Source organism: Silene latifolia, chromosome X (genome assembly GCF_048544455.1).
Source record: "Silene latifolia isolate original U9 population chromosome X, ASM4854445v1, whole genome shotgun sequence".
NCBI lineage: Eukaryota > Viridiplantae > Streptophyta > Magnoliopsida > Caryophyllales > Caryophyllaceae > Silene > Silene latifolia.
In genome coordinates, this window is record NC_133537.1 from 316,518,987 (window position 1) to 316,536,504 (window position 17,518).

At 39.2% G+C, this 17,518-nt stretch overlaps 2 protein-coding genes across 2 annotated transcripts; one reads left to right on the forward strand and one right to left on the reverse strand.

Moving 5' to 3' along the window:
* The first annotated feature begins 9,216 nt into the window (after window positions 1-9,216).
* LOC141617720 (putative calcium-binding protein CML18) lies at window positions 9,217-10,320 on the forward strand. The gene has a single exon (XM_074434885.1). The coding sequence runs from the start codon at window positions 9,552-9,554 to the stop codon at window positions 10,056-10,058; it is 507 nt and encodes a 168-aa protein (XP_074290986.1). The 5' UTR covers window positions 9,217-9,551; the 3' UTR covers window positions 10,059-10,320.
* Window positions 10,321-11,488: 1,168 nt separating this feature from the next.
* Window positions 11,489-17,518, reverse strand: LOC141620593 (bark storage protein A-like). The gene is made up of 14 exons (XM_074437423.1): window positions 17,318-17,518; window positions 16,295-16,572; window positions 16,113-16,171; window positions 15,486-15,545; window positions 15,322-15,391; window positions 14,894-14,963; window positions 14,468-14,494; window positions 14,336-14,379; window positions 13,384-13,741; window positions 12,872-12,939; window positions 12,592-12,747; window positions 12,322-12,513; window positions 12,011-12,190; window positions 11,489-11,912 (listed from the first exon to the last, which is right to left on the reverse strand). Exons 2-14 carry the CDS (start codon window positions 16,490-16,492, stop codon window positions 11,742-11,744), a joined length of 1,653 nt encoding a protein of 550 aa, XP_074293524.1. The 5' UTR covers window positions 16,493-16,572; window positions 17,318-17,518; the 3' UTR covers window positions 11,489-11,741.

Here is a 17,518-nt window from a genome sequence, read left to right on the forward strand (position 1 = left end):
AACAGCAGTGTGGCCATCATTACTCCCACATCTCTCACATGTGACGGTCTCTCCTCTAGTAAGAACATGGGCCGTCTGAGGCTCCCCAATAGCTTGTAACTCCAACTTGTCAAATCTAGCATTCATGGCTTCCAGCTGAGCCACAACCTGCTTATCAACGCATTTAACCGTTCTTATACTATCCTCGGGTTACCATACTCAGCACTATGGTTCGCCATCTCTTCAATAAGGGACCATCCCTTATCATCATCAGTATTCTCCTGGAATATCCCACTAGATGCCGCATCAAGTATGGCTCTGTGGTCATCATACAGCCCATTGTAGAACTGATTAGCTAGAAACCATGGGTCAAAACCATGGTGAGGAATAGACCTCACCAACTTCTTGAATCGTGACGATGCTTCATAAAAAGTCTCAGTGGGAGCCTGCTTGAAACTGGTAATCTTGGCCCTCAGCAGATTGGTGCGTTGTGGAGGGAAATATCTCTTGTAAAAGGCAAGAGCAAGAGACTCCCAATCTGTTTTTTTTTTTAACCCCCACTGGTGCGGTCCAAGTCGATCACCACTCCTGTTGAATCGGCTAAAGAGAAAGGAAATAGAACCTCCTTAATCTTATCTTGAGTTACCCCCTTAGTGGCGGGGATAGTAGAACAGTAATCTGTAAAGACCTCCATGTGCTTCCTCGGGTCTTCACCAGCCACACCTCTATAGATATTTCTCTCCACCAGATTGATATAAGAAGGACGGATGTCGAATGTATTCCCATCCTCAGTCTGGAGATTGAAACCTTTCGGAATAGAGGATGCTTTAGGCACCGAATGACTGGAAAGTTTAGGCATCTTTACTGTAGAAATCAGACTGTCTTCTTCGAAAAGAGAGTGATGTAGCTCTGGCTCGAAAGTACTCAAGTCTTCCTTTCGTGATTTTTCTCTGCAGACGGAGTCTATGCCTCGAATAATCTCTGGTTCTGAATCGGGTGAAACTAATTCAAACCTGTCGACTGGGCATAAACAACACTGAAAGAAAATGAATAAGAAGCGCCTCAAGGAATAAAAATTCCACGAGACGGAGAAAATAGATTTTAACGAAAACAAATAGGGCAATTGCCTCCCAAGAACAGCGCCAAAATTTGACACGTCTGTCGTGTACCTGTCAAAAATAAACTAACTAAACTAACTATATAGCTAGGGAAGTCAGGTCGATCTCCACAGGGAGGCAAGATATCTGTAGAAGTCCGTCTATTTGGTCACAAATGGGGGGGGGGGTTGTTTGAATTATTTTCTAAACTACGAAGTTTTAAGGGAAAGAGAAATAAAGGGTAAGAGCAGTAAAGGCAAGAATAAGTTTAAACTATCAGATAAAGAGGGACATGTCAGGATTTCGGTTCACTACGATAGTCCAGTGACTCAGCTGTAAATGACTCAGACGAATTAATGCAAAACAGATGTTGAAAGGTCCTTTCGGTCCACTTTCTATCCTAAAGTACCGCTAACTTAACTTTCATTCTCGTCAGGGTAGTCTACTGTTCATAGCAGGCCTATTTAGTCCAATCTTTCGATCTAGGATTAATTTTAGCCAGATTAAAGGATGACTCAGAAGCGTGCACTCAACTAAGTCGATAAATACAATTAAATTGCTATGGTGACAGAGTCTCATAATTAATTCATCTATTTCATTTACTACATCATCACATTCCTACCGCAGATCCCCTAATCCCAACATGAAAGAGGTTTAGCTACTCATGTCGCTAATTAAACTAACAGCAAATAAATTTCCAGCAATAAACATTATGAAATAACAAGTAAATTGCATAAAAGTGAATTAGGGCAGAAGGAATAACGAAGTAAACAAGCAATTAAAGCAAACAAAAGATTAATTATTATTAAGAGAAGAGAAAGGAATTACAATCAAGCGAATCCGACGTAAAGAACACAAAATCCGAGCAAAGTAAATCCGAGAACAAGGTTACAGTGAATAGCAAAAAGCAACGCAGTATAGTTTTGACAGTAGGAAACTTAGATAAAATGAAAGATAGATCCTAATGACCTAGTAAAGCGTGCTTAAATAAGAAAATAATTAAGTTTTGCGAAATAAATCAACACACGGGCTGTTTTAAAGCCCATAACAGCGAAACCACTCGATCGAGTGGATTAAAACCACTCGATCGAGTGGATTAAAACCACTCGATCGAGCAAACCCTCAGCAGCATCTACTCGATCGAGTAGATAGTTACTCGATCGAGTAACTCAACTTCCAGCAACTTAAGGATCGAGTAGAAATCTACTCGATCGACCATCAGAGGACGTAAAAACCACTCGATCGAGTGGTAAAACTGCTCGATCGAGTCCTTTGTCTTCAAATCAGCTCAAGTCCATGCCCGACTGCCTCGTAATCCGTGCCTTGACGCTTCAAAACGCAGTGCCTCACTCTGGAAAATCCCGTCTCCTCTAAATGCATGCAAAAAGGACGAAAAAGAGTACGATTCCACTACTTTCGCGTTCATTTCTACAAAATGGACAAAACGAACCAAAGTAGCCAATTTGGGGCAAAATACCATAAAAACAGTATAAAAATGCATGGAAATACATGCTGAAATAGGCTAAAAAGACTATATATTATGCACGTATCACTTTTGATCGAATTTTGGCGAGAAATGGTTGGAATTTGAGAGAGTAATTGAGATTTTATGTTTCGAAATTATGAAATGAAATCCATGTTTTATCTAGTTTTTACTCGGGAAAGCCGCACTCAGGAAAAGACGCAGCAGGTGCTGCGCCTCTTCCTCAGTTTTCCTCCAAACCAATTTTTGAAGATTCGTTATAAGTTCGTTATTTGTGGGGGCATCTTTGGTGCGCCTCTTCCTTGATACCACATATCGTATATTTGGTCCATTTGACATTTATTCTTCTCCCGGACCCGCATTTCCAAGCCAACTGCAAACTGTCGCAATATATTTTTTACCAAGACTTTGCTTGCCACAACGAGCGGATATTTTCTGACAGATGTTTCGACACACCTTTGTACACGGACAGCCAATCGTCCCTCTCGAGATATGGAGATCAGTTCCCGATTATGTTCCCCAACGAGCGTACACGGACAGACAATCATCCTTCTCGACACGTGGAGATCAACATCGACCCCAAGCTCTTCCGAAGTTTGTTTGAAAGCCGACCTAAGCAGATTTCTCCCAACAGTTTCTACCGATATCCTGCTGCCTCTTCCAATATCGCATTTTGTTTCCCCTTGGAGCCCGACAGAGTAAGGACTTTTAAGGAATTTCAGGTATGGTCTCTTCTTATGGCTGGCAAGCCTCCTTACGTAGTCTAACGGACTTTAAACGACCATCCCCGATAGTCGACAGACTCTAAAATGTTCCCGACGACAGGTCCTTGGTTCAGACCCCTTGAACCGCCTCGCGTCGCCATAGTCGTCAGGTTGTAATCTTCGATTGACCTGATGGCTATACTTTGACTTTCGCTTTGTCCAAGCCTCAGTCAAAGTGGGGGCTCTGTAGATACCTCATTTCTGCACCTCCCGCAAACCACCCGGTGATAATTGGGCCGCATGTTTGGTACACGGAACGATTTGTGACATTTCGTAAGTTTATCGTTAAGTGATCGCTCAAACACTCGTGTCTACCTCATAATCGTCATCTACGCGCCGATACGGTCGTTTTGACAGTAATTAGAGTACATTTGGAGTCCGGGTCAAAAACCGTCTTCATTTTCTAATAACCGTCTAAAATGCCGAGTCAGAATGTTCTGGAATGTTCCGGATATTTCTATTCCATATTTTTTCCAATATTTTAATCTTTGGTAAAATATATCCCGGAATAATCATATAAAATATTAAGGAAATAAGATTAATCCGCTATTCCATAATAGAAACACGGAAATCTTTCTTCCGCAGGAGGAAACCACTGAGAAAAAGACGCAGCAGGTGCTGCGCCTCTTCCAAGAGACGCAGTGCTTGCTGCGCCTCTTCTTCAGTTCTTTTCTGCGTATATTTCGTATCTTTTCGAGATTTACTTCCAAAGTTTCTCCGAAAAGCCTAATTTCCGTCGTGTGATTAGTATAAATAGAGACCTTCGGTCTCACATATTTCTCACGCGAGTGTCCGCCCTTCTCTTCTCCCTTTGCATTCTAGACCACGTTCTTACTTTTTGGCGTCTATGTGCTTGAACTTTCGACCACGTAAGCTCGGACCTTTCTGAGTACCAGCCTCGTTTTGCATGATCGACCAATTTGACCAACTCCACAATCAATCAACTTTAATCAATCTGTTTAATTCCTCCTAGAGGGCACTTTTGTCATACATTCGAGTCGAGCATCACTAAACGTTAACTTAGTCAATCTCGTTTCGTCAAACATGTAAGTCTGAGGGTGTAAATCCCTATTTTAATATTGTTCTTTATTTTTGTAATCATCGTTATAAGATTTACGTCGAAAACACACTTAAAACCGATTTATAAAATCTTATTTCAAACCCCTTTTTACGGATTAACAGGAGACAAACGTCGAGAAAAGACGCAGCAACTGCTGCGCCTCTTCGAAGGGACGCAGCACCTGCTGCGTCTCTTCTTGAGGCTGCCGCAGTTCCTGGTTCCTTTCTTCTTCCTTCGTCTTTTGTTCGTCCTATTGTTTTTGCTTTGTTATCAATTGTTCATTGTTTCATCGACATAATAATTTGTATATGATAATTTTAAACATGCTAACTATTATTAATATTAATTCATCTTTCAAAATCCCGACTTAAATCCCTTATAATTCATATTTGCGGGTTTTCGTCATTCAAATCAATTCGGGTTTTAGAGATTCGATTTATCCATATTGAGTCTCTGGAATTCATCTTTGATATATTTGCATCTGTTATTTATCGTCGCCATCATTAATTCGTCATTAATAATCTGTTTAATCTAATTAACTCGATTAGTTTGATTAATTTGTATTTAACCTTTTAATATTGTAAATAATTCGTCTTGATCAATTTTATTCATGTTTTATCGTTCTTATGACCCATTCGCATGTAAATAATCTATCACTTCTATCCGAGTCAAATAATATAATCAAGCATTTAAATGACCAACGAATATTAACGATTTGCAATTCAGGCTTCACAGCCAGAACTGAGCCAAGGAACAGACGCAGCGACTGCTGCGCCTCTTCCAAAGGAATCAGCTCTGCTGCGCCTATTCCTGGTTGAATTCTGTCTCTGAACTCTCGTTTTTGCTTCGACCTTGTTTATTAATTACGTATTAATTAACTATTAATCGTATTATCACCCTTAATCTGTTCGTTTATTTATTTATTCTTTCTTTTCTCAACTTATCCGTTTTGAATGTATTTTCGACGTAAATCAATAAATCCAATGTAATTATTGTATTTTTATTGTATTTCTTTTATTGTAGTGCTTGTATGCTCTCACATGTAATCAATCCTTAAATTCCTACTTTGACCCAATTGTATGTTAAATTACGTGTTTACCGACTTAGTCTAATTCTCACATGCTAAGTAAATAATGGATGTTGCATTGCATGCATATAAATCGACAACATATCGAGTATAGATAATTTCCCTAATCATTAGTAGAGGCCGCTATCGAGGCGGGCGGGATTAGGTGTTCGATCAAAAGAGCTTCCTAATACGTACCCTCACCTCTTACTCCAGATCTCTGTGAACACCCGTGTTCATTGGCATCCACGAGAGTCATTCTAGACATAGAATGCTAAGGGTAACGAGTTCTTGGTGTTCATGTCACTACTTTGTGTCTTGACATGACACGAGGTATTCGAACGGTTTCCAATTTCCCACAATAAATTGGTGGCGACTCCACAAATGCACAAGAAAAGCTTTCTCGCTTTTCGCCCCCGTGGGCTCGCGTCCACAACTGTAATACTACGGATTTTATAGGCTGGTACTCGACCGAATATGGCCTACTCGGTCGAGTAGAGTGTGTCGTGTAGCTTGTTTGGCTACTGCCCAGGAACACTCGGCCGAGTATGTGGAATACGCGACCGAGTAGAGGGTACTCGGCCGAGTATACTCTATACTCGACCGAGTATCCGGTCTGTCGAGTGTTTTTCGCGGTTTGATTTGGAGATGGTTAGAATTATATAATACGCGTAATCAGTTTCTAATTACATTTTTACAAAACTTAAACACTCAACGACGCTCTAATCCTCTCCAAATTTCTCTCTATTGTGTGGATCGTTCGTGAGTCTAGTTCATCTTTCCTTGTGCCGATTGTGTCGGTAAGCGTCTAATTTCGTAAGTTTCATTAATTTATCTTTTAGGGTTTTGCCCTAATTTGTGATTTGGGGGAAAGGGATTTTGGCATGTGGTAATTGGAATTATGTGACTATTGTATGTAGGTGACGGTGTCATGAAGAATTGCTATTGATTGCTTATGTGTGCTTGGATTGTGAAAAGGTAGGGTTTTCCTACTCAGTTCCTGTTTAATTAATTTGAGATGTTTGATTGTACTGTGTATGATTGTTGTTATCTGCTGATCATCGGAGTGATGGTGTTGTGGTGGTGGTTGTGATGTTGTGGTGTTGTGACGATTGTGATGTTGTGGTGTTGTGACGATTGTGGATGTTGTGACGATTGTGATGATTGTGGTGGAGTCACTTGCGGGAGTGGCTTCACACCCTAGTTCGCCCTCCGTGGAACCCGTCACGGGAGGGGATGTGCACATTAAGGGACAGGGATATCGCTCGTTGATGAGCGGGGTTTAGATGGGGATTGGCTGCGGTCCCCCCCACTGGCGGCGAGGATTACCTGTTGCGATGGGTAATCTGGTAGGGCTACACACTTTGGTGTGTAGTCGGTTACTGTGCAAGATAGGGAGATTGGAGTTGGAGGATGATCAGCTGGTTACCATGTGTATTTGTCTTATATGCAGAACTGACCCCGTTGTTGTTTTATAAAACTCGCGGTGATCCATTCGGGGATGGTGAGCAAATTGTGACAGGTGATACAGATGTTTAGCTCTGGGACAGTTATGGGGAGTCATCACCCGAGTCTAGCTTCCGCCGTCAAGAGACTTAGCTTGCATTCTTTGTAATTATTAGACATTTCACAGTTATTCTTTGGTTTGGTTTTGGAAACATGTAATCGATAACTCTTTATACTTTAACAAAGGTTTTTTGGAATTGGTAACTTTGATATACTAACCTCGGGAAACCGAGATGGTAACAGTCTTTCATGCTAGGGTAGTCCTTGGTAAGGTACCTTGGTATGGGGGGGGGGGTGTTACAATCATTCCCACAATCATTAAACTATTTTATTTCTCTCCTCCTTTCTTATTCTGTTCCACTGATTGTAAAATTTACATCAATAAAGTGTATACCTATGTTTATTTTCATCAATAAAATGAAAAGTATACAAATAGCTAAATATATATATAAGTTAATATATTAAATGAAAAGTATAGTAAAAAATATTAAGATCTTGGATAATTTAAAAAGAAACCGATTAAATAAAAACGGATTAATTTGCTGCAATTTATTTTAAGTAATTTTTTAAAGTAATTTTTTTATTTGTATTATTGTTATCTGCATTAGTTACATCAAACTCTTTTATTGAATGAATGTAATAACACATAAATTAATACCTTTGTTGCATTTCTTCATGAATTATGAAACTATCTAATGTGGTATAAAATACTCATATATTATATCTCTATTACTCGAGCTTAAAATACTAAATAGTAAAGGGAGTTACGAGAACGGTTTTAAAACTGACGGGATTGAACCCGGATCAAAGGCATCAACTAGCGTGACTATTAGAATTATAGAATGAACCCGTGCAATTTTGGTGCACGGGGCTAAAACTAGTATACAATATAAAGTTAGTCTTGGATACGACGGTTTTACACTAATAAGTTGTAGCCCGATCCAAACAGAACTTTATTAGTGTTTTACTAAAACATCTCGTTTTACGAAAAATTTGTATAAAACCGCATTATACACGTATTTTTCTTGTGTATAGTACAAACAACGGAAAATTCACGCATCCCCCCCGAGGTTTGACATTTTGCGTGAAGTAACCAATTTTTTTATCCGGAAAACTGTAAGAGGTCATCTCATGTTTACGAGTTTAGAAAGTGGCATTTTTTTTCAAATCAATCAAATTTCCAAACTTGTCGAGTTTGGAACTCGTGACTAAGAGATGGTCACTCAAAGTTTGTTAGGTCAAAAATATGTCTTACAAAAACTCCTAATCAAGGGATCCAAATACGACAATTTTTTTTTTCAAATCGTAGTTTCCGAAAATAAGATCGATTTGAAATAATAAAAAAACATCACTTTCTAAACTCGTAAACATGAGTTATGTCTCTTAAAATTCCCAGATAAAAAAACGTAATTGCTAAATCCTACACACAATTTTACTAAATCCCGCACATTTTTTCTTTCTTTTCCACTACTACCCTTAAGGTTAAAAACAACTAAATTTTAAAATTTAAAAATAAAAGTACCCACACCAGCCCGACGGCCGACACCCCTTACTCCGACCGCCATTCCCCTGCCCCGCCCCATCACCCAGCGCTGGCCACCCTTCCACTCCGTCGACTCCAGTCCTATGTCGACATACAAGCACCGTCGACCCACGAACGCAATTGATCCAAACCCCTTTCTTTCTTCTCCGTCGCCGACAACATTCTCCTTACTCCGTCGACCTTAATCTTTCTTCGTCGTCGATTGGTTTGTGGGGCAGCTGGAGAGGTGGCTGGTGGTGCATAAATTTAGGGGTGGGGGATGGTAGTGGTCCATTAGGGTTTTTGTTTTGTCTGCTTGGTGGGGTTGAGATATGGAGAGGGTAGAATCGGAATAACACGTAAAAATGTGCGGGATTTAGTAAATATGTGTACGGGATTTAGCAAGTCCCAAAAAAATTGACTATTTCATGTAAAATACTCCCTCCAATTCTATGTATTCTTCCTATGGGCATGTGAATTAAGGAGGGTAATAAAATAAGAGTAAAAAGTGGGATGGGTTTAGTGATTAGAGAGAGGGATGAATAATTATGAGTTAAATAAGGAATGGTGGGGCCAAAACTTTAAGAAAAGTAATAAAATATGAGTAAAAGTGTTGGGTGGGTTTGGTGATAAGAGAGAGAAATGAATAAAATAAGAGTAAAAATTTTTAAAATAAAAAAAGGGAAGAAAACTGAATAATCCGTTTTAGGAAATAGGGAAAAATAGAATTTTCCGTATCAACAACTGTTTTATACCACAGTAACCGCTACGTACCGCAGAATTAATGTAGTATAACTGTTATGATTGTGATGGTTAAAAGATGTTAAAGAACTCGTCAATTATGGAAGACAGGCGCCATTGTCGCTGACTTTCCTCCCCATTTTCCCCAATTTCTGATTCCTCAAAAAACATTCCCAGATCCGAAATCCCTCTCCTTTGATCCGATTTTCAAGCTCATAATCATCATTATCATCATAATCTTCATCAAAATCCAATCAATTTCATCCCCATCAAAATCCCCAAATCAATCAATTTCTCAAATTCCAAAATTCCCCAGAAAAACGAAACGAAACAATGAGCAGTGATAAACAAGCCAGCGGCGAAGGAGTGAAACTAGACGACGAACAGATCTCAGAATTACGAGAAATATTCCGAACATTCGATCGTAACAACGACGGAAAACTGACCCAACTGGAACTCGGGTCGTTATTAAGATCATTAGGATTGAAACCAAGTGAAGAACAAATAGAAGCATTAATACAAGCTGCAGATAAAAACAACAATGGAATGATTGAATTCTCAGAATTCATAGCATTAGTAGCACCTGACTTAATTCCTGCAAAATGTCCTTACTCTGAACAACAGCTTAAACAGCTTTTCAACATGTTTGATAGGGATCAGAACGGTTACATTACCGCCGCAGAACTCGCTCATTCAATGGCTAAACTTGGTCATGCTTTGACCGCTGATGAACTCACTGGTATGATCAAGGAAGCCGATACCGATGGCGATGGTTGTATCAGTTTTCATGAGTTTTCTATGGCTATTACTTCTGCTGCTTTTGATAATTCTTGGGCTTAACCCAATTATTTTCGGCTTCAATGTCGAAACAAAAAACCCGGTATTTATTCTTTTGTTTTAGTGTTTTGTTGCTGTTTTTTATTTTTCTGGTTTATTTGTTTGTTTAATTGGGTTAATGGATTATTTGGAGTTTTAATTTTGTGTATATTTATTTATTCAATCAGTGCATCTATTGAAGACGTTGTTTTAGTGTAATTGCCTAATTGGTGTATTGTTTGATCAAACATTGACCACTATATTATGTTTATAATGTTTGTTTGTACCGGTGTTTCTTTGTGTTTATGTTACGCAGTATGGTTTTGTTATGTGACATTGTTCCGAAAACATTGTGTTGCGCGGTATGGTTTTGTACTTTTGTTATGTGACATTGTTCTGAAAACAAAGCATGTACTCGTTGTCATTGTATGAGACCATGGTGTACTGGTACGACTGTGGGAGTCGTAGCATATGCGACCATGTAGGCATGAGACTACGTCATTATATGAAGGGTTACCTTATTGCCACTGCTTTATGCATTGTGAAAAAGTTCAGTACTTTTAATGCATTCACATTGGGCCGTGGTGCAATATATAAGCCGCGTGGCATTAGTGCCAGCCTATATGAAACTGTCCCAAAGTTAAGTACTCGTTTGGTTCAACTCCTGCATTTTCGCAACTGTTAGTTTTGAAGTTCAAGGATGGAAGTACTGCATGAAGGCGTAGCCTTACTGTAGTGCTCTCAATTCTCATTTCTCAATATTGTGTATAATAATTTTGCAAAGACATTTCCTAGCCATCTTCTAACTAACTAGTCTAGTCTACATCTTCTCTGTGTTAATTCTAATTCTACTGATTCTCCTTGGTATCAAAGTAGAATTGAACCATGCTAAGGCTGTCTTGTTCTTGTGGTTGATATTTGCGGTTAGTCAGTCAAATATACTGAAGAAACTTTGAGCCTTGGATAAATAGATACCCTTATGCTTATCCTATTTCAGTCTAACACCCCTGCCTGCTGCTGCTACAATATTTACGCTTGTAGCGAAGCCATAGGATGCTCCATGCACTCTTTGTGATGTGAAATGCTCTCCCATCTCCTTCTAATGTCAAATTCCATTTGCATTCCTTTCATGGTGCTCCAAAATGTTTACTTACATGAGACAAACCATGGGGAACATACACTCATCATTGGTTAGCAATTAGCTACAAAGAACATGATTCCCTACTTGCTTTGTTTTCCGTTTACTTCCATCCCTTTCTTCAGTGGACTAGACCTTGGTAGCTACTAGCTAGGAATCTGCTTCCTTGACTGTGATCGCCGGTTCTGCATTTCCTTGTATGGCATACGTCTTCCGGTGTCTGGTTGTACTCGCATGGAAAATGTCCATTTCTGAACCTGCTGAAATGATCAAGCATTTTGAATACGAGTACTCTTTGTTCACACACATTGGAGTAACTCAATAGCTTATTATTGATCTGGGTTAACTAGCCCTTTAATATTGATAGTTTGTGTTACACATGTATGCATGCATCATTATTAGTGTAATTATCATCAAATGATGTACGTCAGAAAGAATGAAGTCGTTATGCGAATACAATGGTCTCGTTTGTTGTGTGAATACAATGGTCTTGGAATGCGCATAGCTAAACCGAGGCACTGTACATGTTCCCCGTTTACATTATTCCATTGCCATTCAGGAGCTGCTCATTATGATTGACTAGTATGCGTTTTGCTTATCAACTCTATAAATTTGAGGGCAACCTTAAAAGCGTTGATAGCTGCTAAAGAACTAAGACCGGCCAGTGAAAGTTTGTCTCCACCTGCAACATCTGAAATGCCACGAAAGACGATACACGGCACTGCATTCGAAAGGCATGTCTGCAAAGTAACAACAGGAAACCGATAATGCGATAAACATGTGAGATAAGAAGCTAAGCGAGGAAAGAAAATTGATTGTTCATTTGTATATGACAAACCAATACGACAGCAGCACTTTCTTCATCTGCTGTTGATATGCTAAATTCTTTGAAAAGGAAGTTTGCATAGGCCTCGTTAGCCACAAACATGTTGGCTGTTGAACCTTTCAAACCCAAGGTCACTTTCGGCTCTTTAGGCGCGCACAAACTCGCATTTACACATCTTTCCAATTGCATTCCCTGTCAATTGTCCATAAATCTGTGACTTTTATTTGTAAATTCTCGTTCAGACAGAAATCTTAGCATTCAGAGTTCGAACACCCTTGAACTTATATCTAGCTTGTTATATTTGACGATAGACAAGGTAATACCTCGAGCTGCTTAGCAATATTATACCAATGAGTGTCAACTGGATACCAGAAGAGCTCTTGCACCGCTCGCTCATTGGAGTAGAGCTGCACTGGAGTGAACTCTATCTTGGACAGTAAATTATCTCCTTCTCGTGGAACATTGAAAGCTCCAAATCTCATTTCTTTTTCACCTTTCTCCGATGATCCGAATTCCTGAAAACCCCGGCAACAATGAAATGTTATTCGAATGTCTGAAGTAGAGAGGTTCCTTCATTAAGTGTCTTCTCTCACCAGCCATTTCCAGGAGCTGGTAAATGCAAAAGAATCTGGTACGCCAACATCACCAACAGTCATGGATGAATTAGTGGCCCCTGCAATTCCATAATGAACGACTCCCCTTACATTAAAGACTTGAAGAAGCGCTTGTACTGTAAGAGCCGCATTTACCTGAGAGGACCCCAATGGATACATATACAATCAAGTCTAGGAAATCATGAAAGACAAGGTAACACAGATTACTAAGCGGCGTAAGCGTATGATCAGGGAGGTGATGATGATAGAGGGGACTTACAGTTTGCTCCCCAGTCATCACATAGATTACATCCACATTTTTTATTTTCCCAATGTTGAATGTCCTACCTAGTCACCACGGACAGAAAATCAGTTTAGATCTCAGACAGTAGCAACATCATCAACCAACTCATACAATACTATAATTTATACTTGTATATTGCTCGGACTCAGTTAGAAGTATCTGACACGGGTGCTTGTCCAAGTGTGGATTCGTCTATTTTATGAAAAAAAAAATACATGTTTTTGGTCTAAAATGAAGTGTCTGAGTGTCGAGCATCCGACACGGGTACGCAAGGTAATATTGAAGAGTACGACCAACATAGGTGTTGCCAATACAACAGTTTGTTTGATGAGCAAAGCAGCCTTTTTGAGCAAGCAGCACAGCTGCTTTGCACATGGGATGAAGACAGATAACTAAAGATTTGATGGATGATACGAAACAGCAAGTGGATAAGAGTGATAGATATCGAATTGGAGAGAGAAATGAGAAAAGAGAGAAAAAGACACTACCAGAAAGCTGAAGAACCGGAAAGTTGGGATTCGGCACAAAAAGACCAGAAGCTTGAAGAGGAACTTCTTCAGCAGGAAAAGCCAGAACAAGTCCAATGTAAGGACCTCCACAGTGGTTAACCCTATCCACATTATCGTGCATGGGATGACTGGATCTCAGCTGCAAACTGCGCTGCACCAGCATCGTCATCACCACCACTATAAACATCATTTCCCTTTGATATCCGACAGCCATGATTCCCTGCAGATACAGAGAGGGAAATGGGGGAGGAGGGCTCCAATAGAAATGGACCAGTATTTGGAAAGGGAGGAGTGGTACACATGTCTGATGCCCACATGTCTTATTTATTAACAAGTACTAGTCAATTTGTGCTTACTTACAAGACAAACGGACAAGTAATTTCTCACCAACTTTCTTGGAGAGTTGAGACTCACTACTTCGACGCGAACCACGATTTTCTCGTTTCAGATCTGTGATTAAAAATTAAACATGCAACATGACCTGACAAAACAGGAATAGGTTAATCTCATATTCTCATCACAGCTGGATTGCCCACTACTCACTACCATTATTATATGACATTGTATATCAATCATATAAAGTTTATGCAATGAAACTTCATCTCCATCAACATGGGATAGTCTGACAAGTCGACAACAACGATAATCTAGTCAACAAAACAGCGTAATTCATATTTTGCAGAATCTCTTGAATTCATAATCATAATTTCAAAATAATACAATAGGGTACTGGGTTACATCAAATGCCACACCACCGCTAATACACGAACCAAGTGCCAAATTACCACCAAATACAGCCCCAGCGTCCAGTTACTACACTGCACCATGAAGATACCATGCCTCCACCAGTCTGCCGTTGCATATTAGAGGGAAGTTGAGAAGTCATTTCTTGATTCAAAGTCACCAACAGTAAAAAAAGGCACCATCATAATAGCTTGAGCCCTCCGGTAACATCGTCAACCATTTCAGCAGGTCCTGAAATATATTAATATTATTATCAGATATACGGCTTAAGAAAATAATGGATCTAGCTTCAAGACATATCATGGAGACAGATACATACCAAGAATCGCCATGACAGTTCGGGAATCTGCAAAATTAGAATAACGCATGTGCTTTAGCAACATGACAGCCTTAAACCATCTGGTTCAGCTAAAAACCAGGAAAACATGCTAACAAACAGCTTTAGATGTCAACCACATTAAGAAGACTATTTTAAACCTGTTAATAATTCATTTTCCACTTCTAGTCCACTCCAAAATATTAAGACTTCAGACAACCTTAAAAATGAATGATATGTTAAGCTGAGAAGCTTCAAGAATAACTCGGCAATAATATAAGCACGATGACACGACTTGACAACATTTTCCCAATGTAATAGTCTCAAACAACTATTCTAAATAGCACTGATTTCAAATAAGAAATATTTTATATCCATATCTTGATAACTCTACAGGCTATAACGTTGTGAATAAGATGAGCAGCTTACTTGGTGCTATCTGGGTTCTTCCAGCGTCTATTGTTATATGTGTTGGTAAATGTGTAGACTTGGCCCTCCCCTGCGCCCAGAATAAACATCAGTGAATAGAAGCTCCCAAAGCCAAGCGATGATTCAAATAGAAAGCGATATTCTTTGTTAGTCAACTTTCACCATTAATCTCTCCATATAGATATAAAGATTAAAGGTACAAATATCAAAATTATCGCGTTTGGTTGATCGAGAGTCAAAAAAATTGTTTCCATATTTCTACATGTATTCTCGTACAAGGTTGCAATTATTTGAAAAGATAATTCATTGCTTTCTTTGATTCATCAAACAATACCATTTCTTCTGAATGAATTCAATTAATCGAACGCCAACAAGAGATTCGGAAATGTTATTGGTTTTGTACACAGGGTAATATTTACTGTTCTCACCTGTAAAGCCAGCATATCCTCCTCACTTTCCGTTTTGACAACCACTTTAACCTGACCACACATCTCCCACCTGCATGTGGACACACACAAAGAGAGACAATGTAGACTAGATAGTTGTAAAATTAGAATTTAATAGGGCAGTTGATCAATGCAAGTTTGCACACCTACTCAACGCTTTAGGTGCTCTGTTTTGGAGCTTTTTGAAGAGGCCGAGAGTTGCATGGCTGAAGCAGAGTACAAAAGAAATCAAATAACCAGCAGATAATCACGTGGAATAAGGTAATGGATGACAAACCGAAAAAAGTAAACGGGGACAACTCAAAATCATTATTTTCATGCACAAAGAAGGGAAAGAAGACAACAATTGGCACAAAAGGTAATCGTTGTTAGGAAACACTAGCTTTAGCGTATTGGAGTAGTCCGTTTGACATTTAAAGTGTAAAAAGAAGTTCCTCCTTGTACATCTAAGAATGATGTTTTGTAGCTGAAAGTCCTAAACATGGCATGAATTTTAATAAAGAAAAGAAAATACTTCTGAGGGGTTACAAAAATGAAACACAACACCCGCAGTTTTACCAAGTGCACACTAAAAGTAGCGGTTGCAGGTTTTGCCCCTTTTTAACAAACAAATAGAAATGAATACATAACAGCATCCGCAGGCTGCATAGAGTTAATATACTAAATTAAGGGGACCATACGGTTGATTGTACCAGCATGAGGATCAACAATAATACTCTGTAAAGATCAGAGCGAAAAGTGTTTAACATGCATGATTCAAGGGAGTGTGCTACCTGCATTGGGCAGCAATCTTCCCTTTACCCATCTTCAAGTCATTCCTCACTACCAATACCTTTTAAGACAGACCAACATGAAGAAATTCACATAAACAACGAGGTGATTTTATTTCTTATAAGTGTAACATAGCATGCAGCATTTCAACACAAACTAACAACCGAAAAGAACGGTTGCGCACCATTTTGAAATCTTCAATAATGTCAGCAAGTTTCTCAATCTCAAGGGGCTCTTGGGCCCGGTTCTTCTTGCTCACAATTTTATTAGACGCTTGAGTAGAAACAAGGAAACGAGCTTGACGGCGAGCACCAATAAAGTAGCCGAATGCAAGGCATCCAGCCCCAACTAGAAGTGCACTAAGCCATGTCAAGTCCAACATGATCAGGTTGAAAGTATTGCCAAATGACAACTACAAGAACAAGCAACAAATCTCTGCTTCTACAAACCGTCAGCAGCTACCTAAAATCAGGTGTACCCACAGACCACAGTTGCTCAAAATTAGTACAGTACTTGAAATCGACAAGGTACTGATGTATTAGCAAACAAAATTAGGCATAGAAATTGACAAGATACTGAAGTGTACTAATCCATCAGGCTGCCTATGACAAACAAAACTAAAAATTAAAATCGACAAGTAACTATATGTAAATGCATCAGGCTGCTTATGACACAAACAAAATTAGAAATCGAAATCGACAAGATACTGATATAAACTAATGCATCAACTTGAATATGACGTAAACAGAACTAGAAATCGGAATTAAAATTGACAAGATACTGATGAATACTGATAATGCATCAGGGTGCGTAAGATACAAGCGATCGGTATTGATTAAATAAATTTCAGTTAACCTAGAACGATTCCACTAGGGCGAAACGGAAACGATGAATAATATCATTCAATCAAATAAGTATGTATGACATGGAGGAGAATATAACATGAACTTGAAGAACAAAAAAGGCGTTACAGTGAGCAATCTATAGCGCATAAAGGTCAAGTGATTAGAAGAAAGGTAACAATGGTGATAGTCATGGTTCAACAAGTGAAGATCGCAATGGCGATATAGCGATGGGAATTGCAGAGAATAGTATTCGCCTCCAGCCGGATTATTTTAATCAAACGTAAATAAATGATTGAGACGGAGGGAATAAGAGGTTAGCAAGTAGCAGCAGAATGAAGTAATGAAAGAGCAAAACGACTTACGAATTAGAGATTAATGAAGATTGGAAGAGAAAATGGAGGAAATGTTGGTCGCCATACTCCGGAGAATAACAGTGGGAAAGATTGCCAGGAGAAACTGAAAAACCCCCTAAACATTGCCTTTCTCCTCTTTTGGGCCTTAACGCTTGCCCATTTTGCGCATCTGTCCCGTACTCCCGTTTCTCAAAGCACTAACAAAGTAAC

Excerpts from the sequence above, each read along its gene's own strand:
- LOC141617720 (XM_074434885.1), top strand. The coding sequence starts at position 9,552 with ATGAGCAGTGATAAACAAGCCAGCGGCGAAGGAGTGAAACTAGACGAC.
- LOC141620593 (XM_074437423.1), bottom strand. The coding sequence starts at position 16,492 with ATGTTGGACTTGACATGGCTTAGTGCACTTCTAGTTGGGGCTGGATGC. Across the intron at positions 15,546-16,112 it reads AAGATTGCTGCCCAATGCAG|CCATGCAACTCTCGGCCTCT; the intron begins GTAGCACACTCC and ends ACTCTGCTTCAG. Across the intron at positions 13,742-14,335 it reads TTACCGGAGGGCTCAAGCTA|TACTTGTTAATAAATAAGAC; the intron begins TTATGATGGTGC and ends CAAATTGACTAG.